At 46.4% G+C, this 26327-nt stretch overlaps 6 protein-coding genes across 9 annotated transcripts; 3 read left to right on the top strand and 3 right to left on the bottom strand.

Annotated features, from left to right (window-relative positions):
* Positions 1-158: 158 nt before the first annotated feature.
* LOC108012547 (uncharacterized) lies at positions 159-2697 on the bottom strand. The gene has a single exon (XM_017077961.4). It carries the CDS (start codon positions 2533-2535, stop codon positions 244-246), a length of 2292 nt encoding a protein of 763 aa, XP_016933450.2. The 5' UTR covers positions 2536-2697; the 3' UTR covers positions 159-243.
* A 1199-nt stretch (positions 2698-3896) lies between these two features.
* Positions 3897-5188, top strand: LOC108012302 (nuclear transcription factor Y subunit beta). Its single transcript, XM_017077603.4, has 2 exons — positions 3897-4055; positions 4330-5188. The coding sequence occupies exons 1-2, from the start codon at positions 3975-3977 to the stop codon at positions 5065-5067; spliced, it is 819 nt and encodes a 272-aa protein (XP_016933092.3). The 5' UTR covers positions 3897-3974; the 3' UTR covers positions 5068-5188.
* A 387-nt stretch (positions 5189-5575) lies between these two features.
* Positions 5576-17292, bottom strand: LOC108013445 (uncharacterized). 2 transcript variants are annotated; one of them, XM_036815804.3, is made up of 5 exons: positions 16638-17292; positions 10511-10757; positions 10320-10443; positions 7750-10214; positions 5576-7525 (listed from the first exon to the last, which is right to left on the bottom strand). In XM_036815804.3, exons 1-5 carry the CDS (start codon positions 17190-17192, stop codon positions 5691-5693), a joined length of 5226 nt encoding a protein of 1741 aa, XP_036671699.2. In that variant the 5' UTR covers positions 17193-17292; the 3' UTR covers positions 5576-5690. The 2 variants fall into 2 exon arrangements, with proteins under 2 accessions (XP_036671699.2, XP_036671700.2); XM_036815805.3 differs by lacking the exon at positions 16638-17292 and having other exon boundaries at positions 10320-10462; positions 10511-10628.
* Positions 11673-16587, top strand: ebd2 (earthbound 2). Of its 2 annotated transcripts, none has more exons than XM_017079318.4 (3): positions 11673-11945; positions 14446-14700; positions 15330-16587. In XM_017079318.4, exons 2-3 carry the CDS (start codon positions 14641-14643, stop codon positions 16371-16373), a joined length of 1104 nt encoding a protein of 367 aa, XP_016934807.3. In that variant the 5' UTR covers positions 11673-11945; positions 14446-14640; the 3' UTR covers positions 16374-16587. The 2 variants fall into 2 exon arrangements, with proteins under 2 accessions (XP_016934807.3, XP_016934808.3); XM_017079319.4 differs by lacking the exon at positions 11673-11945 and adding an exon at positions 14059-14360.
* Positions 17293-17630: 338 nt separating the features above from the next.
* Tbc1d8-9 (TBC1 domain family member 8/9) lies at positions 17631-23346 on the top strand. Of its 2 annotated transcripts, XM_017078829.4 has the most exons (11): positions 17631-17780; positions 18248-18414; positions 19018-19276; positions 19336-19897; positions 19958-20106; positions 20160-21555; positions 21618-21835; positions 21894-22123; positions 22229-22579; positions 22636-22724; positions 22786-23346. In XM_017078829.4, the coding sequence occupies exons 1-11, from the start codon at positions 17737-17739 to the stop codon at positions 23095-23097; spliced, it is 3777 nt and encodes a 1258-aa protein (XP_016934318.2). In that variant the 5' UTR covers positions 17631-17736; the 3' UTR covers positions 23098-23346. The 2 variants fall into 2 exon arrangements, with proteins under 2 accessions (XP_016934318.2, XP_016934317.2); XM_017078828.4 differs by having other exon boundaries at positions 21894-22579.
* On the bottom strand, positions 23218-26195 carry Tsr1 (Tsr1 ribosome assembly factor). Its single transcript, XM_017078830.4, has 4 exons — positions 25996-26195; positions 24355-25922; positions 24026-24292; positions 23218-23970 (listed from the first exon to the last, which is right to left on the bottom strand). Exons 1-4 carry the CDS (start codon positions 26099-26101, stop codon positions 23461-23463), a joined length of 2451 nt encoding a protein of 816 aa, XP_016934319.2. The 5' UTR covers positions 26102-26195; the 3' UTR covers positions 23218-23460.
* Positions 26196-26327: the final 132 nt, after the last annotated feature.

Here is a 26327-nt window from a genome sequence, read left to right as displayed (position 1 = left end):
AGAAGCCTATAAGTATGCAATACTTTTGGATGATCTTCATCTCTATAGACACCCATCTATAAAATCAAATCAAAAGATATTTTACTTAGACCGGGAAGTTATATCTATTATACCTAATTAATTTTCCACTTGCAACCATTAATAACACAAATTGTTATAAAACTGTGATCCTTAAAATGCTTTATTTAATACAAATCTATCCAATCAGTACGTTAAAATTTAGCTCTCGTTGTAGATTGATCTTCAGTAGATTTGCACCTGAACGGCCAGGAATCTGCGTGCGTCGTTGGTCATCTTGGTGATCATTTTCATGGGCAGCACCATGGAGCATCGACTGCGGCAGATTTGGCTCACCTCGTTGGGAGCCCGGATATCATAGATATAGCCAGTACTAACGCCGACGCAACTGGCCATCTTGGGACCCATAGTGGACCACAGCGAAATGGTGGCCATGGGTCTCATATTCCGCGGCAAAAATCCAGTCAGCCAGAGGACGAAGAGCTCCATATCGGAACTGGATTTCGCCCGGCTGATAATCCGGGCGGCTTGAGATCCCGGAATAGCCAAGGTCTTGGTCAGATAGGTGCGACCACTCATCACCAAAACGGGCAGCAGATCGCGCAGATCCTCGGCATGGCTATCGAAGACCTTATCCCGCACCATATAGACCATGTGGCACTTGGGCCTATCGAACATCGTCATGTTGGTGTCCAGAAAGAAGGTCTTGGTGTCCCTCGCCTTGATTCGCTCGATGGTCAGGGATCGATGATCCAGCAGCAGATGGTTATTCAAGTCGGAGACGAAACATAGCCGATGGCAATCGGAATCGGGACAACGGAGTGGCGATCGGGAGACATCCAGTTCTTTGGCCTTTGGCATCTTGGTCACGTGCGGTTTCTTTTCGATGAGATGGATCAGTTCCTTTTCCGAGCACGCTATCGTAGAGAACTGAGCGCTGGGTGCATTCAAAGTCACCTCCGTTGATTCATCCAGACTCCTGATCAACTTCACTATATCCAGGGGATCGTTTACAAATCTCCGAAATAAAGCACGCTGCGCCGATGACAACAGGACACAGATCCTGCGGGATTCACCCAATGGTTGGGATCGCTGAATACAATCCTTGGGACGATAGGCGCTGGGCATGTAAAATCCCACATTTCCGGGTTTCGCAGTGGGATTGTTCAGCTGATAGGGCAGGGGTACATAGACCCTCTTCTTTTTCACAACTATACTTTCAGCTGGTGTGGTTGTCGAGCCACTATCTCTGATGGTTTCCGTCCTGGAAACCCAATCACTTTCAGTCACGGTTTCCGTATCGGTTTCGGTTTCAGTTTCTAGAGGTGGAGCCGATTGCTCTTGGCTTTCCAGGGACGTTTGATCCGAGTCCAACTCCTTTCTCTTTATATTTGGTTTAATTTGTTCGCGTAGGGCCTTCATCACTGTCTCCAGACTATATTTCCTGAGCAACTTCTTTCCTTTTTCATTTTGTTTTTCCATTTGCAGTCTAGAGACCAGCTGTTGCAATGCCATGTGAGCTCCTCCACTCTGTCGCTTACTTCGTCTTGAGGACGAGCGAAGATTACTTCTCTCCAGGACATCCAGTTCCGTTTGGGCTGTCTTACATTCCACATCGAGCCTTGTTCGTATGGCAACCATCTTTCTCATTTGTAGCCGTTTCTCGAGTAGCTTCTTCTGAAGCTCGACATTGCTGGTATTCTTTGGTCTGGAGGTCCCAGGCTCGGAGGATTCTTCGGCAGCAAAGCGTCGCTGCAGCTTCCTTACATCCTTGAGGGAAAAACCAGGGACAGCAGAATTGACATCTATACTCTTTACTCGCTTCGTAGAGGTTTGAGATTTTTGGTTATGGTCAGCGCGCTGCTTGTACGATCTTGTATAAGGATTAATAGGGGTAAGACGCCGATCCGACTCAAGGGGTAATTCTGGATTCAGATGCCTGGGAGGCGTGGATCTTAAAAGTTCGATGCCCTTGATCTTTTCATATCCTGCAGCTTTTTTTGACCGTCCCTCAGTACTTGACTTGATTGGAGACCCTTCTTCGCTCTGGGATGGAGTACTCGCAGCTGAAGTAACATTAAGTGGAGTCACTGGTGGTGTGACCGCCTCATCTTGGCTGTTTCGATTCCTAACCAAGTAGCCATGTCTATTGCGCAGTACACCGAAGGATCCACCGTTCTTCGGAGGATCCACGGCCTCGACGGCCCAGTTATTCAGATGGTTAGCCAGACTGGCGGCCTGCTGATTCTGGATATCAGTGCGCGAATTGAGGGCCCCTCTGAGCAAACCCGTTGATATAGTAAAGGGAACCGAATCGATCGAGTCCAAGCTGTTGCTGGTAAGTTGCTGAGCCGAATCACTTGCGGCGGAGCAATTCATAAAGAAGGTCAGTTCGCCGCACAAGTTGCACCAACTGGAGGCACCCTCTATGCAATCCTCCCAGGCGCTTTCGAATTTTTCGCAGGCGCGAGGACTAAGTCTGCTCCTTCGATTACCGCAGCGACTGCACTCGTACATGCTCTATCCAGACCAAGATGGTAGGCCAAGCCAATAAAAAGACTAATAAACAATTTATAAAAGCGTTACCGAAAAATATACAACAGATTACAGTTTTTGGTTCGGTTCCCATAACATGGGAATGTAAACAATGTGAATGGAGTTGCTAAAGGGTTTTTGAGTTTTTGCAACCTGACAACTGGATTGGAAAAAGTTATAGATCAAACGATCAGTTTTAATATAAGTTGAATAAGTTGAAAAAAATATTTTTAAACAGCAAACAAATTTTCAATGTTAATGTCGAAAACAGTTCATATCTTAAATAAATAGTTATCTTCATATCTTTTCTTACCATCAAAATAAACTAGTTCATATATGCTAGCATCAATACTGGGAAATATATTTTTAGAATCTTTTGACCTTCTTTTATGCAAATTCTGGAAATACAAACATCGCAAATAAATTATCTTTTCTCAAGAGGCTTATATGGGATTTTTTGCTCGATTGGTTATTTGTTTTTCCGGTCCGGCCTCTTGGAGATACGGCGACATCTTCGGTCAGGTGCTGGACCCATCCATTGACCGTGAAATCCGACGACGAAGGTCAGGTGTGGACGTGCAAAAACCACAGAGTGAAAAGCAAATTCGGGAAACCTTGGATTCCCAGACCAGCCATGCTCCAGTTTATACGCCTCGAGCCGGAGCTCTTGAGCGCAATTGAGATTGTCAAACGCCCCGTCAAGTGGCACCTGCCAGCATGTAAAGACCGAAATAAAGAGGGGAGCGGTAAAAATGGATAAACGTGCTGATAATGCTGAAGATTAAATACTCTGTTTCAGTAAATAATAAAGTCTTTACGAAATTTCACAATAAATATTTGATATATGATTTTTTATATATATATATCATATTGGTTAAATATTTTGTAATAATCAATATAAAATTTACTAAAACAAATACTGGGACTTAAAATAAGATAAAATACAACATATTTTTTTAGGAATAATATATGGTTATATAGAAAGGAAATCAAGTAAGACATTGAAGTTTCTATATGTAATTGTTTATTTCAATGTTTTCTTAGTTTTCATTTATTTGGATATTTTGTCTTCCTCGTCACCATTAAAAATTGTAATGACCTTCTGCAAGGGTAAGAAAATAGCCAAAAGCGGCTTACACTGAGACCAATTGAGGCTTTACTTGGATCGGATGGGATTGAATTGCTTCGGTTTGCTTGGCGGCCAGTGGCGATGATTCAGCTTGAATATTTGAACATTTAGGCATTCAAATGTTTGTTCGTTGATTGTTTGTCGAGATGCGCCAAAATCGAAATCAAAACCAAAGCCGACAACCGAAACCCGAAAACCGACGACAAATCGATGGTCTGCACAAATAACGGAATCCGCCCCGAAGACCACTGTTTGAACTTTTTGAATGGGCCAAGACAACTGAAGGTCCGCCATGAAGCTGTACTCCTATAAATATCATTACTTCCAACAGTTCCGACATCAGATGCCTCACAGCCAAACATCCAACAAGATGGTAAGTATTCACAAAGAGATCTATAAGCTCAAACAAGGATCACCAAGGATATAAGGATAACTGAAAAAATATAAATATATAATCCAACTAATTTCTTTAAAAACATTCCAATAACAAATTCTGTTTTTGGGATATAGTTTTTTTTAAACTTAGAATTCTAACCGATAAATCTTCTGTCTAACTTTTCAAAGAAGATTATTTTATAGTATAACAAAGAAGTAAATTCTTATAGTTCTAAGTTTTAATAAATTTATTTATTTCCTATCCTGTTCAGAAAACCTTCTGCCTGACCCTCGCTTTGTGCGCCTGCCTGGCCGCCGCGGATGTGTCCCACCTGCAGCCCGGGAGCAGCTACCTCCCGCCTCCTCGTCCGGAGCACGCGGTGTCCATGAGCATCGAGCCCCAGGAGCTGCGTGAGCTGCCCGAACAAGTGGAGTACATGCGTCTTAATGAGCAGGGTCAGATTGAGGCGATGCCCAGCAGCCTGCTCACTCCTCCCGCCCCAGCGGATCAGGAGGAAGAAGCCCAGCCCTCCACTCGCTACCTGCCACCTGCTCCTGCACCTGCTCCAGTTCCTCTTCCAGTCCAGATGGATGCTGAGCCCATGATGATGCCCCAGATGGAGATGATGGCTCCTGAGGAGGCTGTCATGCAGAAGCTCCAGGAGCAGCCAGAGCCCGCCAATCGTTACCTTCCCCCCGCACCCGTTTCCGACCAGCAGTTGACCTACCAGCAGTACCAGGAGCAGATGCAGCAGTTCCAGATGCAGGAACAGGAGCAGCAGCAGCAGGATCAACCCCAGGAGCAGCCCCAGGAGCAGCAGCCCCAGCAGTTCCAGGATCAGCCAGCGGAGGAGGAGCAGCAGATGCCCTACGTTCTGGATGTCCAGCAGCCCATGGCCCCATCCGATGTGGAGACCCAGGAGCAACTCGAACCGGAGCCCGCCCACGAGTTCCGTGCCGACGGCTATCACTACAAACAGGCCGAGGAGCAGCGTCGTCTGCGGCATTAAGTCACCCAGACTTGAGTCACCGGATGACGAAATCGAGTCATCCGGCCATGCGTCATCCGATTGTTGTTAAATGTTTAGCTTAGTTCTTAGAGAACCGATTAAATTTCGACTTTGAAGAGTATCTGTTTTTGATTAATTCTGGCTGATTCTATTAGTCACCAAGTGGGTAAAACGTGAGTAAAATGTCGTTCTTAATATGGAAATCTTTCAGTAAGATCAAACAGCGATTAGAATTAAATGTTAAAGGGGGAATGGCATTCTTAATTGAAAAGTTTGATATGATACAAAAGTACATCATCATCTCTGGTTTAAATTCTATAGTTCAGAAAATTATATAATGTAAAAAAATGTTCTAGGCCTAAAACATTAATGAATTTCTATTAAGTAAAAAGTCGAATCATCGAGATCTTACGTACAATTTCAATGATAAAATTAAAACCCGAAACACATGATTTATGTTTTATAAGACATAGAAACTTTAAACCACATGTTCACAAACCAAAAACGATAAATTTAAAAAATAATTTAAGGCTTTATTTATGTCCCTAATTCCATATATATTATCCAAACAATCAATAACTAAATCCTCAGGGTCCGACCCCACGAAAACCAAACGAATCTCCTCAAGCACCGCCCTCCTCGGCGTCCTCCTCCTCCTCCTCGTTTTCGACGGTGGCTCCTTCGCGCAGCATCTCCACCTTGTGGATGCTGAAGTCGATGTTGTAGAACGGCACATTCAGGGTCACCACCACGCAGTAAAGGAGCACCTGGAGGTGGCGGGTGCGCAGCATGTAGGAGGCGCCCTGTTGCTTCGGGAACAGCGGATGGTCCTTCTCCTGGCAATCGTACATAAAGTATCCGCCATCGTGGCCAGGACAGAACCCGATGGCCAGGGAACGCTTTCGCACACTCACGATGCCGAACTGATAGTGGCTGAAGAAGTAGATCAGAGCCTCGGAGAGATTCATCCGGTTGAAGGTGGGCACCCGATAGAGTTTGCCATAGCACACATGCTCGATGTGTACCACAAAGTTGATGGTGTCCATGGAGCAGTCGATGTTGAGGTTCTCCAGCGAGAACTCGTAGTCTTCCTTGCTGATCTGATCGATGCTCTCCTTGAAGTAGGTGTTTCCACTGACCACAATGGTGTCCAGGAGATGGGGACTCCAGTCCATCAGCCGGTAGACACTGGCGGCACAGCAGGCCATTACATAACAGCCCAGATACTGGCGACCTCTCACATCGTCCTCGAAGACTGGAGCCTCTGGGTGGAGATTGCCCCACAGGGACCACAGACGTCCTTCGATCTCGATGTCGAACTTCTTAATCTTGCTGATGGGCAGATTGCGATACTTGCCCGCCGTATTGCGGCGATTCAACCTGCTCCAAACGGGCAGACAGTTCTCCAGTTCCAGCCATCCAAGGGATTCGTTGGTGGCACAGATTTCGTACTCGGGTCTGCCGTACTGCTTGTTGGTGCAGGTCATGGGTATCGAGAGATCCGTGAGCAGTTGCAGGATTCGGGCGTTCGGTGCGGCCTTCTTGTGCGACAGGACATCCACCAGGAAGAACTTGTACAGGTTCTTCTCCTTCCAGTTCTTAACGGCACTCCGATCATCGATGTACTTGATCACCGAATCCACATCGTAGAGAAGAACCCACGAGGCGGTGTTCCTCTCGGGCCAACGCTTTGGTCCTTTGGGACAGCGTTTCTTCTTCTTTCCACCTCCACCCTCCTCGTCGCCCTCGTCTGTCTGCTCTTCATCCCCGCCAGGTTTCTCCATGCTGCCATAGGGATCGAAAACGTGGAAGAATTCGTCGTGGTAGATGGCATAACTTCCGTTGGGCGTGAAGATGATCATGTATTTGCGCAGATTCAGCAGCTTGCCGAACTTCTTCTTGAAGATCATAAGACCCACTTCGGGGGTACCAGGTTTCTTTACTGGAGTTGGGGTCCACATGCCCGCCGCCTCGAAGCATCGAATCCAGATGTCAAACTCGTAATCATCGATGGTAACGTGACGTACCACCCTTTCGAAGACCGACTCCAGTTCACAAACTCCCGTGGCAATGGCCTTGGCATTGTTGATCACCCTATCAATGCGGTATGAGTTCCATTGGTTCAGAGGACGCAGGGAGCAACTGATGATGGCCAGGGCGGAGGCGAAGTAGCACGGCTTGATCGTCTTGAAGGAGCCCTCCTCACGGCCCTCGAGCGCCAGACTGCCCTGGATCTTGAAGTGGCAGTCCTTTTCGCGCATCCTGTAACCGAACATGATGGGACGCGGCTTGTAGGCACGGCGCAGTTCCTTCGGCAGCTTCTTGCCCGGTCGATGCTTCAGCTCCACCTCCTCCTCCCCCTCGCCTTCCTCCTCGCCCTCCTCCTCGTTGACCATGTCCTCCTCCTCGTCGCCCTCCTCGCCCTCGCCCTCGTCGATGCCAATGTCCCTGTACTCGGCTGGAAAAGGTAACAGATAGTTTTTAAATTAATAACTTATAATAGATTATGAAGAGAAAATTACAATTCTATGAAAGTATTAAACTTCACCTTAAAAATATGATATACCATGCCTATTGTTTGAACACAAACTTCTACACTATATGATCTTTGAAATTTATTTACAATTGATTCTATCCCAAGTGTTTGGGAATCGTATACTTTCAAATAGTTACTCCACTTACGTTTTATTCCAGCCTTGCGGTCCATGTGCTCCTGTTTTGCCTTCAAGAACATCTGAATGCGCTCGTTCTCCTTGCGCAGCTCCTCGTCGATGTAGCGCATCTTCTCCAGCCGCTGATCGCGCAGCTTCTTCTGCCTCGCGGTCTCCTGTTTGACCTCCTTATCATCGTCCTCCTTGCGCCAGGGTCGGAAACGCCCATGTAGATTATTATCCACCATTTGGACGCAGGCCACGATGAAGTTCATCACCGAGCAACCCTGGGGATTGCAGCCGAATTCAATGCGCTTGATCAGGGCATCCAGTTCCACAAAACGAAGGAGACAAGCTGGTCCGGATCCACCCTTTCTGTATCCAATGGCATTGCACGGGAATCCAATGAACATGTACACAAAGTTATAGCGCTTAAAGATCACGCATGAGAACCGCTGGCAAACGAGGAGCAACCTATTGTTATCCACCAGCAGATCCACCAGAACCTGGCGCAAAGGTACCATAATCGAGGACTTGACCACCTTTTTTACCTCCAAACTGAAATTGCTCTCGCCGATGGCAATATCCGGTAGTTTCTTGGCCAAGAGGCAGGCCAAAATGTACTCGTAGTTTTGGTAATCATCACCAAAGCTATTGGCAGATTCCAAGGAGAATTCAATGAGATCGGCATTCCAGGTTGATAACTTGTACTTTGAGGAAACAGCCATGGCCACCAAACCAGCCAGAAGGCCTCCCAGCTTAGCCATCTCCTCATCCAACTGAGGAAGTTGCGTGGTGCCCATGATGATCCAGGAACCATCTGGTAACGCCTTAAAGTTGCTCTTAAGAGCCACCTCTTCTTCAACTGTGAGAACCCTCTTTAGATCCTCCTCTTCCTCTTGGCCAAGCTCATAGCCTCGCTTGATCTTCAGCCGGAGGGCCTTGAGATTCTCTTGATCCGTGCGTAGAAGGACCTTCTGCGCTGGCTTATAGAGATATGGTCTCTTGGGTTGCGGCTCTGGAAGTTCCTTAATGATGCTATTGATGATCATGTTGATCAGTTCCTCCACCATCTCCTTCTCATCGACCGTGGGGAAGCGATCCTCCTCCGGAATACTCTCGATACTCTTCTTCTGCTTCAGTTCCGGCATAGGTGGTTCATCCGTGAAGGTGGGCAGACCCATTTGCAGACCCGGAAACTTGTTCGTCTGCGGAGTCATAACCTGCAACGGGCGAATGCAACCTGTTCGGATCCCATGGATAAAGAACTTGCCACCACGTCGCATCTTCAAGGCATTCATGTAGATCACCCGGACAAAGGAGTCAAAGGTGGCGTGCATTTGCAGTACGGCTAGACCCTTGATGGTATAGTCATCGGGATCCACCACTAGACCGGTTCTATTTCGCCGAAAGGGATCGAATACATAGAAGAATTCCCTGTCTCGCCATACGGCCATCACTGAATTATCTATCTGGAGCAGAGCTGATGGCCACTGGGGCATGTTAAACAACTGATGCAGAGCCATCGTTAGTTGAGATTCCAAGTAGCTCTTGCAGTCCGCCACATGACCATTGATCATAAAGGGATGCTTTCGTACCGTGGCCTTAAAAGCACCCATAAGGAACATTTCCGGCAGATCCACCACATTCAAATGGGGCTTCTTATTCTTCCATCGCTTGCCATCCAGGCGGAACTTCTTACGCAGGGTCTTATAGTAAGCAACACCATACCTTATAATATCATCCACTGTACCAGGTTTCCAGAGTTTAGCAAGTTCGAATTCCGAGTAAATAAGAGCTATCAAGGCTACCACCAGAGAAGCATTCTTCTCATTGCCGGATATGGGCTGGTGAATTCCTCCAGTTGCCGCTGTTTTCACCGCAAAGTTCTCATTGACCACGGCCCAGAGTTTATGGAACTCCTCGTTCTCCGCCGCCTTAATGGGTGGCTCCTTCAGTTTTCCGTACTGGGTCAAAGATATCTCGAAGATATTGAACTCATCCTGCGGCTGCAGATCACTGAACTTGGTAATCAGGTGCACCAAATGCTCCGTATAGCGAGTAGCCATCAGTGAGCACTTGCCGTCCTCGAAATCCCGTTCACAGTCCTCATCCCGTCCATTGGGATCAAAGATATAGTACGAATTTAAGCAACGCTTCCAGATGAGCAAGAAGAGATCACGGGATGTGAAAATACACGCATTGTATTTGGAAAAGAATAGTGAAAGAGCTTTAAACATATTCGGTTCGTTCTTAAGAAGTCCTGAGAAGTGGATCTTTATCTCAACGGCAGCATCCCGTTCCACAACTTGTTCAATAATGTCAAAATCATTCGTCTCCGACTTGTAGTTCAGATCGGCGCTCTTTTTGGTCAACTTCACACCGCGTTTCAGGATACCATCCATGGTAGCTGCTGTCCAGAAATCTGGGTTCAAACGAAAGCTCTCCACGAAGGCTACTATAATGGCGCCGATCTCACTGGGTCGATTATAGTATCTAGATAAGATATTATTTTTAAAAGAGAACCTTTAGAATCTATCCAACATTTTATTAGGAAATACTACATAGAGTAGAATAGTATAAATATCGTTAGGCACTCACTGCAATCGGTAAGACTCCTGCTTTGGTTCCGGATAGATATTTCGATTTCCGAACACAATCTCAGCGGTGAAAGTCTTCTCCAGCTGCTGTGGTATATTATAGAGCGTAAGTTCGCCGTCGTTTTCTGCAAAATTTCGATGAAGCTAGATTAAAATAGAAAAAATCTGAGGGCTGTAAAATTCCCTACACACCATATTTGGGCAGAGAGGCGGCGATAAAATCCTGGTCTAAATTCTCTTCCCGTTTCTGATAGCCCACATTCCAGGTCCACAGATCCTGAGGGCTGCAGCCCTCGATAATATCGTATGTCTTGAGGTTCTCTCCCTCTAAGCCCTCTTGCAGGACACGCGGATTGTAAGAGGGGAAAGGCAACTCTTCCAGGGGGCCAACTTCAGTCTCGTTTAAGTAGATACGACTCTTGGGACGCTTTAGCTCCAACTGCGCGGGGAAATTATATAATTACTTATTTACCACAATATAAATTTTAAATAAGCAATTAGAGAGGAAAAAGCTTAGGCGCCAAAATGGATACTTAGAGACGTGTCTTTCAATCTTTAAATCATATTTACGAACAGAAGAAAGTCTTATTTATCTTATTTTCAACAATAAGTCTAAATCATATTAGATGGGAATATGAATGAGAGAATTACTTATAATAATCCTTTCATTTATAATAAGCCCAACCCTAGTTTACTACGACATTGTCGTCTTTTCAAGTGCTTCAAAGTGATAGTTTAATAATTAAACAATAAATTTCCTTGAAAAAACTTTTCCCCTTGTGCAGTTTAACGACAAAAGGTGTGGTGTAACCCAAATAAAGTGAGGATATGGCCGGGACAATTGAATTATTCAGAGACCCAATAGTCTTGACTGGCGATTGGATAACATATGGCCAGTTATCAGCGCTTGGCTCTGTGCAAGCTCTGTGCTTTCACTCGGCGACTCTGTTTTCCTGGCCATGGCCATAAGCTTTTAATGCGACTGAAAATAGCACGCATACGCCACCGATGCCCGATGCCCGACGCCCCGTATATAGGAGGCGTTTGTGTTTCTCTTGGTCTTGGTGTGGTACGATATGGTATTGTATTGTATGGTATGGTATGGCATGTTATGGTATTTACGGGAGGCCTGTTTTTTTCATGCTTCCTCCTCTGTGATATTTCTCTGCGCTCATCAAGAAGTTAGTTAGCGGCATAAGGTAAGCACGAAATGCCAACTAGACTGACTATAACGACCTGATGTCGCCGCGCTATATGCGGTATATGGCATTATGGTGTTCGTGTGTATGGGTTCGGGGTGCGTCCGTGTTGGTGAGTGTGCCTCTATGGCTGGCTGGCCACGATGACGGCCACCAAACAACAGAGGCGTCCCATGCACAGAGCAGTAAACAACGAACAGCGCTTAGTGCCACATCACGGAATCTTATCGCTCTCGTTCGACCAAAAGCCAAAAACCCAACCAAAACCGACTAACCCGAGACCAGAAACCCGGACCCCCGAGCAAATACGAAGCTGCCTCGGCTGTAGAACAAACAAGTCATCTAGTAGCGTGCTGTTGCTGTTGCTGCAGCAACAACAACAACAACAAATCGAGACATATAGTACAGCGACGGACCAGGTGAACCAGGTGAGCGGCGCAGTATCGCGCAGTTATAGCATACGACATACGACTACCACGTCAATACCAATACCAAAGCGCAGTTGCCAACAGTACAAGTTGGTTCCAATTCCAACTACGCAACCCTCTTGAATAGGCGCGCTGGCAAAATGTCAAACTAGGTAGGGTTACGTTGGGGCCGGGGAGCTGGGGCTATGGCGGGGCCTGCAGACGGCGAGATCTTGCCAAAGACAGGTGTGCTGATGGGATGTCCACTTAATTATTGCGTTGGTACGGTGAAGCATGTGTTTTATGGGTTGTGTTTTACATTAGGAGCAATACTTTGAGAAGATATATATTACATTTTTAATGTTATATACTTTAAGGATATGTTTTTAATATATCTTATCAATAACAACTTGATCAGTAAAAGGGTTATCCTTAATTTCAAGGTCATGGTGCTAGTTAGTTATAAGCAAGCTGTCAAGATCACACTTTAGAACCCCCTTTCTATAAATAAGTAACAAGTCCACGTGGCCTTAGCTTGAATATCTGTAAAAGGAACCGATGAACTAATCAACTTAAAGGCAGCTGTTTCCATCAAATATGCTGAGGCTGCAATAGCAATCTCGGTGATGGCTTTGAATTCGAATTAAAATTGGTATTTGCCAGGTGCAGCTGCCCAACGAAAACTCAGGTACACATGTATGGATGCCAAGCTAAAGTGTACAGCAAACAAACGACCGCAGGCGGCGCCCCTGAAAAAAGGGAATGGCTGCAAAAAAGAGGAGGTTTCAAAAGGGGGTATCTGAATTAATAAAAATAACATTTAAGTGTTAAGTAAAACGATTTTTTTTGGATACAAAGAAATGTATATCCTTTATAATAATACTTCAAAGTTGTTAAAATTAGACGTGAAAATCAAAATGGGAAATCAAAAATATTATCTTATTGAATGAAAACGGTATAGCAACTGATATTATTTTTGTCCCATTACTTTTTTCGGAAATTCCTTTAATAACCAGATTTAACCCAAAAGATCATACATATATGAATCAGAATTGCTTCATGTCTATTGATAAGAGGCCAGCTATGAACACCCATAAAACATATGAGAGCGATTATATCACTTCGAGTAGCAAACGAATCGTTCGAAGAGTAGAAAGGCTCTTATCTCCGACGCAAAGTTAATTAGCCAAGATAGAGAGAGGTTTCTGCAGCGAGCCAAGCGAATAGGAATCGGATTTTAGTCGTTAACCCAGCATGTAGCCTTGCCACCCCCTCCTGGCACCACCCACGCCCCCTCACTACAACAATTGAGACATACCGAACAGCATACGCGGAAAACGCAAACGCAAATGAAACAAAAGCGAGGCGACTGCAACCGCACTGCTTTTGCATATGGCCACTGCACAATGCACTAGACCAACAACGGTCACAGCTGCGGTCAAAAGCATAGGTGCATTTGCACGGGTGGGATAAATAAAGATATAATTAAATAAATAAAAACCCCAATAGTATTTTAAAACTGATTTGATTGGATTTAAATAAAATCTTTTTAACAAACCTCCGTCCCCTATCGCATCAAATCCTGGCTTATCTCCTTTGATTAATCTTAATTTTTTAAGCTGGATGCTTGACTACTTAAAATATCCTTGATATCTTTAAACAGTACGCAACATTTCATAACTTCTAATAAATTTTAAATTTGATAAAGTTTATACAATTTAAAAAATGATTCTATAGGATATCATATTTAAAAAAAATTGATTTATCAGTAGATTTTGTCTATCACCCGATACTGTTTGTGTGCTATTTATAGTAACTTTGGGCATTCCAAATATTCTGTTGCATGCTTTTGTGTACCCAAGAATTACTTCTTATCTGCTCCAATCCGAAACCGGCAATCAAGTGAACTAAGACCTTTGTTTAGTGGTGTAAATGATAAGTTCGGGCTCCTAGGTCTTTCTAAGATACAACCACTAGTATTATAACTCGCACTAGCCAATAGGATGAAGAGAAAGAAAACAATTGCAAGCTATTCGATCTTGTTATAGTGAAAGCCACTAATATTTTGACCTGCAATGTGCAATAGGGTAGAGATAAAATGTTTTTTATATGGTTTAACTGCCACATCTTGTTTTTAGTGAAAGCCACTAATATTTTGACCTGCACTGTGCACAGTAACAGCTGCAAGTGTCGTTTGTGTTGCTACAACAACAAACACCACGCAAAAGGGACTGAGCATAGTGAACCGTTTTTATTTCATACGGAGCGCGCAAAGAACGCACACACACATTTGCAGGGGCGAAGAGCGGAACCGAAAAAACAGGCACACAAGTATGTTATTACTCAGTAATTGTAAAAATGTCAGAGCCGCAACAACAAAAGCTAATGTAGAGCCAAAGCGAATTCGAGAACGTGCCGTGCCAACACTCATAAAAAGTGACTAATAAAGGTTTTGCAATTTGCATGGACGGTATTAATAATGCTTTTATTTCTGTTTTATTGCAATATTCCATTGTGGCAGCTTCAAAGGAGTCACTCACACACACACACACACACTCGCCCTCTGACGCATGATCTTTTTGGCGAGAGAGCGGAGCAACAACAACAGCGCAAGAAGCTGCTGCGCAGTAAGCGGAAAAGAAGAAGAGACAAAGGAGGATAAGGAGGAGAAAGAGAAGGAGCGGATAACTAAAACTTAGTTAAAACTACTATTGAAATGGCAGCTATTGCGGCATTGCCAACAACCACGTTGCGTCGCAACAACAACAACAAAGGGGTAAGTAGTCTGAGGAGAAGCCAGATATGTTTGTTAACGTGGCCTTTAAGCGGTCCGCCGAGGGTGGATTTTACAACTTGCCTCAAGTGGACACGCGGCCATCAGACAAGCACGCGCCTAAGCTGGATATATGTACATACATATGTACATATATGTACATATATGTTTTTATATCGAAGGACGATTATTTACCCTTAAACATTGTGCCTTGGAGCTAAAGACGTATCTATGTAAACAGAAGTCCTTGGTTCCAAAGCCATATGACATTACATACACGACCTGTGTGATCGTTAAATTTGTTGTCTTCTTAAGGACATTTCCTAACCTTTTAAGGAGTAACAATATTGTATTATATTATTTAGTACTTCATATCTAAAAACAGGACAACGAAAACCTTTAAATGCCATAGGAAAAGTTTATATAGAAAATCGACTTTCTCTTATGTTTTCTTATTATTTTCTAGGATTTATACTAAGATTTTTATTTTATTAGATACTATAGCTACAATACTTAAATATTTAGGATTTGTAAAAAAAAAAATTTTTGTTGTAATATTTGGATTAATTTCTAGTCAATAGGGCATGACAACTGTTAAAAATGCTAAATTTGTAATCTCCTCTTTTCCATAGATAAAATCCCGTCGAAATGAGCGTAATATCCTAACTTTCTACGAGAAGATTGCCGTGATCCGTTACTATGAGGAGACCAATATTTCGAGAAACAGTTTGGCCAAAATGTTTCACTGCTGCGCCACCCAAATTCGCCGAATTCTGGACAAGAAAAAGGATCTGCTCCAACAATTGGCCACCTTGAGCGAAGCCGATGCCTCTATTATTATTGAAGAGATGACGCGCAAGCGCCGAAAGTTCGAGATGAGTGCCATTAGTTTCCTTCTACACGAATGGGTTGAAAGATGCACCCAACTCCACTTGAACATAAGCATTCGGAACCAAAAACTCAAGGAAACAGCTATCAGAATGGCCGCAGTTTTAAACCTGCCATCCTTTAGACCCTCCTATCGGTGGCTAAACCGTTTTCGTGGAAAGTACAAGTACGAGGCAGATGAATTGGGCTACCAGGGAGAGAATCCCTTAAACCAGGATCTGCCTGTCGAGGACATCATAGTGGAGTTCAAGCATGCCCTGCCCAATTTTATGCAACGCGAGTTGGCCGAACCCGCCGAAGGTGGGGCTAAAGGACCTGTTGTGCCAGATTTCGTTAATCTCTCTAGTGAGAATAGCCTGATGTCAGATCACCTCGAGGAGGATGATGGAGTGGAGATGGTCACCTGTGAGCCCACCATGATGGCTTCACCAGGCAGCACGCCAGAAGAGGAGGAGGAGGAGGAAGTAGTCTCTCCCCAGGAAGGCCAGGAAAACACCGAGGATCAAATGAACGCAGGGACCAGCACCCTGCTCAATGGCGTTTTCCCGCACCTGGCCATCATCCACCAGTTCGCTCTGATGAACTCTGATGTCCAGGCATTGGAACTCATCTCCCAGCTGGGCGTGCATATGCAGCAGCAGGCTGTTTCTGGAGCTTATCGCGCTCTGTCGCTGGCGACGACGAGTGGAGCTGGCGATGGACAAACGGATCCGGGAACAAACTTCCTGCCAGAACTGCCACCGGGCACCATTTACGCAGATATCGATGACATCGAGTTGATTGAGTAGGAACGCCAAATGGAAACCAATTCTTAGCTAGCCTAAGCTTCATGCCATAATTTAGTCGTCTAGTATTTATGATCTATACACTTAAAAGTGATTTAATTTATATCATTACGAAAGTACTTAGTAATACGGTCGATTTTAGTTGAGTTTTTTAAGAGAGCTTACGTTTCAATTAGTTTTAAATAAACAAGCACTGCTTATGATGTAAACGTTAAAATCGGTTAATCCCCAAGTTCTAACTATTTTGTTGGGAAAATCTTAGCTTACCATGCGCTTGTCCGGAATTATGATCATGTCCGAGCTGCATTCGGGAGTGGCTAGTTGTGGCTTGACCTCCCCCTCCTCCTCCTCCTCGCCTTCCTCGGCCTGCTGCTCCTCCTCGCCCATGTCCATGGGACTGTTGAGAACCACCAGGTCCTTGGGACACGTCCTATCCACCCTGGCGTCGTGCTCCACCAGACCAAAATCCTTGCGGGCGGCCAGCAGGCGCTCTCGCATCTCGGCGTGCGTTTTTAGCTCCGCCGGCGTCCGTTGTGGTATGATGCACATGGTGTACTCATCGTAGAGGGCACATTGTTTCTTGTAGGGCCTAATGAAGCGGGATTCCTCCGCCTTCTGGTGGATGCGACGCAGCTCATCCTCGATGGTCAGCACTTGGGAGATCGTGGAGTTGGGCGGCTTCTTCTGGCAAACGCGATCGCGGGGCGGACAGTTCTCGGCCTTCCATTCCGGTGATGTCTCGTTACCAAGAAACGTTCGCACCTCATAAGGATTCGCCGATGGACTGCACTCCGCGTTCACTTCCACGAATTTTTTCAACATTTTTGCAAAACACTAATGATTTTGCAGGAGTTGGGAATAAAACTAGTAATTTTGTAGCACGACACGTTCGTTATGTTTCGAATAAGTCATACAAGTGAATAGTTTATGTTTGGTTGGGTGTTAAAAGAAAGGCATGGTTTACTTTACAATTTATATATGGTTTCTAATAAGATTTTAAAAGCTTACTCTTTACCAGTGCATCATTAATTTAGAAATTGTGCATTGTGCACTAAGTTAAAGTTGTTTGATGTCTCCTTAAATACGTTAACTATGATCTAATCTCTTACAAGAATATTTTCGTTATCTAAAGTAATATTTTTAAATAGCTTTAATCTTATCACTTATTAAAGGTGCAAAAAAATCAATTCAAATATCCCGCCCTCAGCATCCATTCACAATAAATGGCTTCGTTCTTAAGGGATTGTTCCACTATCTGAGCAACGGCCACACTTGCTGCAAAAAAAAAACAATCAGCGCTCGATGCAGTATTAAACAAAGAATATTTTTCTGTTTTTCTGCCTCGCACGGGCCTAAACCGATTAAGATGTGGATTCAGCCCAAGGAGCTGCTCCTGCCCTCGGCATTCTGGTGAGTGGTGACCCCAACGCGGGGTCAAATCTAACGAAAGCCGAAAACCCAAATTAAACATGCCCGCTTGAGTGTGTGGGTGGGATAAATGTGGATGGCAATGTGTATATGCAATGTTCTTGTTGTGTTTATGGAAGGTGTCTCATGGAATGCGATTATCACGAAGTGCAGGCCGCCAGGAGAGCCCTTGATCTGGAATTGCGACTACGCATAAACGACTTAATTGCATTCGTTGATAACTAATTGAGCCAAAAGTTCAAGACTTCTTTGGCTCGGTTCTGATTTCGCAACGCAAAAGAGGCAGCTGTGTAAAGTCAGCAGCAGCAGCAGCTTGAAAATTGATTTCCAACTGTTTCCTGCTGCGTAAAAAAAGAGACCCCACACCCCACCTCCTAGAAAATTCCCTATAAAGTGGGGCCAGTCCACCTCCATTTTGAACCGATTGTAAAAACCCGTTTCGCCCACAGGATTGCCGAGATGCACTCGCGATACTTTGTCCTTCAGAAGCGACGTGGTCATGGGGAATCCCGTGGCTTTGGATCCATGCTGGTGGGAACCTACGATAGCGTGATGAACACCAAGCCGGCTCCCTATCGCATCCTCCACCAGACGCCCTCATCGGAGGTGTCTTACGGTAGGTTCAACAACTTGCACTCATCCGCTTTATCAGTTCCAGTTCCTCGAGTCTAGGCCCAGCTGTATGTGACCGTGAATCATCGGGTTTCGCCTCGCTTTTATGGGAGTATGCCAATATTTCTTTCATCTACGGTTCCCTCACTGCGCTTACGTAAACGGAGAACGAGGCTGATTACAAAAGCTGCGGAGGCTGGCTCATTTCTTTTGTTATTTAATTTGCTTTGTATTAAGAAAAGAAGGATGGGGCTGGAGTAGGGAACTTGGAATTCGAAAAACCTCGAGGGGATTTTATCAAAGCAGCAAGAACTTTTATAATTCGGCTCCCTTTTTTTATTTTTCAATGCTTAGCCCTGTAAACTGTAACCTTACTTTGGTTTCACAATTTGTAAAACCACAAAACTATGCTGATATGGGGTTTTAAGCAGTGCGGCTGTATATAGTATTCCATTTCAAAAACATTATAAAAGAATCATGCGATAACATGAATATATCTATCATTTTGGACATGTAATAACCATAACAAGTATTGGTTTAATGGGTATATTTTACTTTACTATCTTTTATACCTTTTTTATTAATTGATTATAACCTATCCCCGCAGAAATCGCCATTGGCATTACCCAGGATGAGATAGTCAAGGACTGGGAATGGCTGCAGGCCAATCTCTTTAAAGTGCTGGACGAGATGGAGAACGAGGACGAGGTGACCAACTTCACCATATGCAAGATCCAATCTCTGTACACGCAAAACAACCAAGATGACTCCGGCGAATCAGCCGACTTCAAGGTGATGAAATCGAAGTTCAGGCAGATTTTCAAAATGCCCGAGGAAGAGCGACTAGTAAACTCCTACTCGGCCACGTAAGTTTAGAAATTCACTTAATATTTGAAAATAAAACTCACTTGATGTTTGATTTTAGATATGTGAAGAATAAGATCCCGAGACAGGGTCAGCTTTACATTTCCCTGAACCACGTTTGCTTCTACTCGTATATGCTGGGTCAGGAGATAAAGCGCATTATACGCTTTGCGGAACTGGAGGACATCAGCCGAAATGCGAATACCATCTATCTGAAGACCACCAACAACATGACCTACAACTTCACAATGCTCTTCAACGCCAGCGAGGCACATCAGTTGATCGAGCAGCTCAACAAAATGGCCATTCAGCAACTGATCCATGATCCTGACAGTCCAGTGGTCGACCACGATACTTCGAATTTTGCACGGCTGGGTGCCAAAACATCCAAGAAGCCCGTGCTGCTGCGGGATTTGACGGCTCGCCAGAAATCCGAGGAGTTTCGCATCTATTTCCGACTGCCACAGTCGGAGATAATCGACGGAAAAATTAAGGCAAACATCTGGACACCTTACTCAAAGAGGTTCAATTCCGGCTTCATCTATCTCTCGCCGAATTTCTTTTGCTTTCGTAGCGATGTCAAGGATTTGGTCAGCGTGGTTATACCCATGAAGACCATTAAGGTGAGTGTTTGAAAGGGCCTACATTTCGATAGGAAGTTTGATTTATTATCTCTTTTGCAGAGTGTGGAGAAGAAGGATGATGGACAACAACGGTTTGAAAATCAAATTGTCATCATTACATCAGAGAATGTGCCTTTCATGTTTGCTCATATCGTGGATAGAGATGTGCTGATCTCCAAGATCACAGATCTTCTCGCACGAATTCATGTGTAAGTAAAGCAATTTAATAATGAAGCTTAGTAGTTAAAATAACTTTATTTAGTCCTGTGAGTCGCGAGCGGGCCAAGTACGATATTTCATGGAGCAAGCAGACCGCTCTGATGAACACATTTAAGACACAGTTCAGCTCGGAGATCATACAGAAACAAGAGGAAAAGATGGTCCGCTGGGAGGCGCATTTCCGGGACTTTGGTCGCGGCATCGGGATGTTCCGCACCACGGACGTGATAAATCTGATAGTGGAAGGCATTCCCGACAAGCTGCGTCAGGAGATTTGGCTGATCTTCTCCGGGGCGATTCACGACAAGGAGATGAATCCCGGACTGTATGAGGATTTGGTAGAGAAGGCGGCCTGCATCAAGAATTGCTTTGCCCATGACGAAATCGATCGGGATTTGCCGCGTTCGCTACCCGAGCATCCGGCATTCCAAAGCACCGATGGCATTGGAGCTCTGAGAAGAGTCCTGCAAGCCTATGCGCTGCGCAACCCGCAGGTGGGCTACTGCCAGGCCATGAACATTGTGTCGTCCGTGTTCCTGCTGTTCTGCGACGAGGAGAACGCATTCTGGATGCTGGCCAGCCTGTGTGAAAACCTACTGCCGGACTACTACAAGGATAAGGTGGTGGGCGCCCAGATCGACCAGGGCGTGCTCAACGAGCTGGTGCAGACGCATCTGGCTGATTTGCATGGTCACCTGGAGCAGCTCGATGTGATCAAGATGATATCCATCTCCTGGTTCCTTACCATCTTCATGAGTGTGATCAGCTACGAGAGCTCTCTGCACATTCTGGACTGCTTTTTCTACGAGGGCGCTAAGATCATCTTTATGATCTCGCTGCAGATCATCGAGTGGAACAGGGAAAAGCTGCTGCAGTGCCAGGATGATGGCGAAGCCATGTTGGTATTGCAGAACTATTTGGAGGGTATCTACAACCCGGAGTACCAGGTTCCTCCCACGACGGACAAACGGAAGCAGGAGCGTAAAGTCCAAACGCAAACGGTGCAGACTCTGATTCACGAGGCGTACACCAAGTTCGGCGAAGAGATAACCCAGCAACGCATCGAGGAACTGCGCAACAAGCATCGTCGGTTGACCATGCGACAGTTCGATATTGACAACGAGAAGACCATTGTTAAGGCCTATGTCCAGAATTCGTATTTCACCCGCAGTGAGCTGCACATGCTGCTTACCATTATCCGAGAAGAGAAGCACGCCCTTAAATCCCTGCAACAACAGCAGCAGAAGGCCCCATGTCCCCTGTCGGAGGTGCCCCAGCTGGTGCCGCAGTCTCCTGGCAGAGCTAACCATGATGCGAGCGCCTCTGGAAGCAGGCACGAGGCATACAGCGTCAACTACGAGGTGTTCCACACACTTTTTACGGAGCTAACACCATGGCGAAAGTGCGTCAGCGTTGACATTGGCGAAAAGTTGTTCAGGGTAAGTTATTAGTCGGAGTTTGATTTTGAATAAATCAGTAAGTTCTTGTTTCCTTCCTCCAGCTCACAGATAAGAGAGGCACTGGTTCTCTTGACTTTGGTCAGCTCATCAACGCCTTGGGCCTGGTCTGCTCCAACAAGAACATGGAGAAGCTGAAGCTGCTGTTTGTTCTGCACCTGCCGCCTCTCTTGTCCAAGGCGGAGATAGAAAGATCTCGGCGCCCTCGTCCACGCACCAAAGACGATGCCGAGGAGGCCTTCGAGGCGGAGGATTTCTTTGAGTGAGTGTTTTATTCGATTGGAAAACCAACCAAATTATCCCATATCATCTATTTGCAGCAACGATGCCTCAGAGTCGATGGAGGCGTTGCCCTCGCCCTCGGATCACAACTTTGATGCCGACGACTTTGCCCTGATCAGTGCCACCCAGCACCTGCACAACCTGGCCGGAATCTCGGGCAACACGTTCATGGACCTGTCGCGCACGCCAAATCTCTCGCTGAACTCCAACACCTCTTCGTTGGCGCAGCGCAGCTCAACCTTCTACGTGGACCTGCCGGCTCTCCAGGGTACTGCACCATCCACAGATGCTGGGCGGGACGAAGACGAGCTCCAGAGAGAGCTTCGCCAGCAGGGCCGTTACGAATCGATTGACACATTTTCGGATATTTCAGATCTGGGAGCGGCTCGCATGACGCCGCCCGGAACGGGAGCGGGAGCGGATGCGGCAGCCGGAGCAGCCTCGGCTGCGGCCGCCGATCACATGCTTCTGAATGTCGAGACTATATCGAATTTCTCACAGATCAGCGACCTGGTTGCAGCCACACGACTAGAGCGCGCCGACTCGAATGCCACGGATTTGCGAAGCCTGGGCAGTCTCGGCTATCTGCTGGACCAGCCGGATGAGGGTGCGTCCAGTTCGCAGCACAGCATTCCGCACATGCGTAAGGAGAATTTCCAGCTGTTGTGGCGCAGCATCATAGAGATCATGGGCCTGGTCCAGGATGAAGAGATGCAAAGGGCTTGTAAGTAAACGTTTTTCTATAGATAGCACACATTTTAAACCCTCTTTGCATTTCAGATGAGAATCTCTTGGAGCTGGGTAACAGCAACATTAAGAAGGAGCCCAGCCTGGAGAGTTTTACCCAGCTGAATATGGGAGGCGATGAGGTAAGTCGTCCTACTCAATCTTTCGAAAGACTATTAATGACCCGAAAACAACTTCCCACAGCAACCGGATAGCAATGGCAATCCCACCACACCCGCAGCAGAACCCATTGGCACCACCCGCCTCTTTGTGGCCCTGGAGGAGGAGCTGCGCCAGGCGAGCGGCAAGGCCAGGACCACAACGACCAGCAGCGGTGACAGCAGCAGCAGTAGCACAAACATTTCCGAGTCCTGGCACATATCCATCAGCCAGTTTATAGCCACGGTTCTGACCGTTAACAGCATTGTCAGAGGTTTCCAAACACCCATCCAAATAAGCGAACAGATCGAGCAGCTGCAAAAGAAGCGGCGCAAGTGTCTGTCTACCAACTACTGAATACCCTTAGTCCCTATTATATACCCTACCCCTTACCCCCTACCCAATCCTAGCCACAAAACTGTATTAGCCATATATGAGAGCCCGACCGATCCTTGATCCTTGTGCAATGCGGCAAGCTTTTAAACGTATCCATGTTTTATGTATGTATATTGCCTCTACCTTTAAGTTAAGACAATTGTTTGTGAATATAATTCTATTATTCCTATTATACAACGCAGTCATATATAAATAACGATGGATGCGGGTTTTTTGTACATCTTTTATGTACTTTTCGGATGGGACATCAAGAATATAAAATATTTTCAAAAGGGATTCCAATTTTCCAACGATTACTTATTATATCCATCGATATAAATACCCTTACTCTTCCATGGCTATCTGTTGCGAGGTCCTTCTGTTCGCCGCCGCATGTTGTCGCTCGTGCTCTGCCGTTCGCACCAGGCACTCCTCGTACGTCCACTTGGGGAAGACTCGCTTGTACAGGTACATGAAAGCAGTGTCATAGGATCGCAGCTGGCCATCGAAGTAGCACTTCATGTGACCGTGCGTGCCCAGCGACTCCTTGATGTGTCCCATTCGACCGCACTTGGTCCTTAGTTTCACCGGCTTGAAGTACTCCACATCCTCCTTGTAGAAGAACATGTATCGGATTGTAGCCGACTTGCGATTAATCCGCATGGGATGACCGCTGAGAACAACGCGCTTGAGGACAATGCGATCTGGATTGCAGGAGAGCAGACGTCCACGGGCCACCAGCGCCAGCGTTGAGTCGGGATTCACCTTGAAGGCCAGCACGGCTGCCGGAGGAAACTGAATGGGGGCGTAGAACGTGGCGCAAACGGTCTCGTACGGACGGAAGTAGCGTTCAAACTGGACAAACATACTATATAAGCATTAATTAAATAAGGGATATGATAATTCATACCTTGTGCTTATCCCCGTTAGTGTGCTGACTGTAAATTGGGTTCACCACAAAGCGACGATAGCCGCACTGGATAATCAGCTGCTCCTTGGACTTGAGCGGCACCTCTGAGTCGGGCATTCGCTGCAGGACGACGTTCATGATGCACATCTGGTGCTCATGGGGTAGCATTCCGTAGACAATAATGTTGTCAGTGAGCTGGGCGGACTTGAAGGCGTTCCAACGGCTTTCAGGCACATTGATCACATTGAGAGTGACATATAAACCCGGCTAAAAATATTTAAGATCTTGATAAAATAACTTGTATAACTGAAGTTGTGAATAACCCTTACCAGCACACCCTCAAACTCCTTGGCTTCGTTCAGAATCCTCCGCTTGGTACGGTCAAAGTTCTGGAATTGATAAATGCGCGCATAGTCAGCGGGCAGATTCTCCTTGGCATCCCAAGGCGATGTCCTGAAGGACTCCAAGCCGCGATATTTCTGGAACCTCTCGTGGGCAGGCACATCTAGAGGAGTGTCAATCTCATCGGGCCAGAGCTGATCAGTGCGAGCCTGCTGCAGCTGCTTTAGAGTCTCGCGCTCCTCCTGGAAGTCCATCTGCTGATCGTACTTCTCGTCGTTAACGGCAGCCTCCGAGGCCACGGAAACACTGTCCTGAAACTCCTCTGTGTCCGAGTCCCGCTTCTCGTACTCATCCTCGAAGGATTTGTTTTCGCACGACATGAAATCCTCATCATCCCCTTCGTCATCATCATCATCATCATCATCGTCACTCATGTCATCGTCTTCCTTGTTGTCCGGGTCCTCCACCTCCTCGACATCGGGTATCCACGCGGCCTGGTACTCGCTGTAGCCCTTGGGCACACGCTTCACCAGCTTCATCTTTTTTGTCTCCTGCTGCGAGGCGGCGATCTCCTCCTCGGTGGGCCACGTCTGCTCCGCGTCCATGGGATCGGGTATGTTCTCGCTCTGGAGTGAAGTGCGCTTTGCGGGATCACTGCGGTCCAGAAGACGCACCTCGGCATTCTCACCATCACGGGATTTGTCCAGTTTGTATGGATCTGGCGGAGCCACCACCTGACTCAACTGGAAGTCACCCAGGCCAGGAATGTGCACCAAGCCATTCACGTTGAGAGATTGTCCGCGGAGGAAACCAGTGACTTCTAAGGTGCCCAGGTCGTCGCTGGGATCGGAACTTGGTTTGAACTCCACCACATCGCCGAAAAGATGCGGCCGATTGGCCACGTTGTGCAGGATGCGCTTCTTCTGGCCGCCAATGCGTCGCATCACATTCAAACCCTCGCTGGCAGTGTCCAATTGCATGATCTTCTCCTCGGGCAGCAGTCTGGAGATAATCTTCTGGGCAGCCTGCTTGGCAGCGGGACGTCGCTTGGGATTGATCGACTCCAGATCCATGAGGGCCACCACGGGAGTTGGTATTCCCTGGGCGGACATCATATTAAAGATCCGCTGACCCCAGCGATCAAAGATCTCGTCATCCCCAAAGGCGGCGGAGGTCAGGAGCAGGGTGGTATCGCACACCTTGAGGTAATCCAGGGCGATCAGCTCATTTCCACGACCCGCAGGCGGGGTGACAAAGGCGAAACGCTGTTTGAATCGGGGGAGATTCATGTACACAATGCCACTTGGGGAGTTCTCCACCACCAGTTCGCTGTCGCAGCTCTGGAGGATGGCCAGCGCGGACTTGGGATCGATCTGCTCGTGCATGGGCAGCAGGCAGACGAGGAAGGGGGCTGTGTTCTGACCACCCAGTTTCCTCTTCTGCTCCAGCACCTCCTCCCTTTTGTTCTTCCGCAGCTGGTTCATCTGGTTGCGACGCTGCTCCTTGCGCTGCTGCTGCTTGTGCTTGTGGGAGATGGCCTTGAGACCAATCTTTCCTGTGGGGGAGGAGCACCAGGTGGATTAGATGTCTTCAAGATCCCAAAATCCTGAAGAAAGATTTGCACTTACCCTTTTGGGCATTGTCTATGGCTCCCTTGGAGCGATGACGACCTGTTTTGTGGGCCTTATTTGCTTGCTTCAGCGGCCCGGGCCGATGAAACGCATGATCCGCCATGATTGCAGGTGATTTATTAAGGAAATTCAGACCAATTTACGCTGTTTTGTTTTCTGGACAACCAAGAGCACATGTTCTAGTGACAGTGATGCTCGATAACTTTTTAGCGAGAATTATCGTTAACACCAGCCAGACAGCGGAGACATCCTCCCGACAGGGTCTGTGCAGACACCTTTACTAGCGAATACATCAACCTAACCATTTTGGCGGCAAATTTTAAAATTGG

Source organism: Drosophila suzukii, chromosome 3 (assembly GCF_043229965.1).
Source record: "Drosophila suzukii chromosome 3, CBGP_Dsuzu_IsoJpt1.0, whole genome shotgun sequence".
Classification (NCBI taxonomy): Eukaryota; Metazoa; Arthropoda; class Insecta; order Diptera; family Drosophilidae; genus Drosophila; species Drosophila suzukii.
The sequence above is the reverse complement of the archived record's forward strand: the minus strand, read 5'-3'. Positions and strand labels throughout refer to the sequence as shown.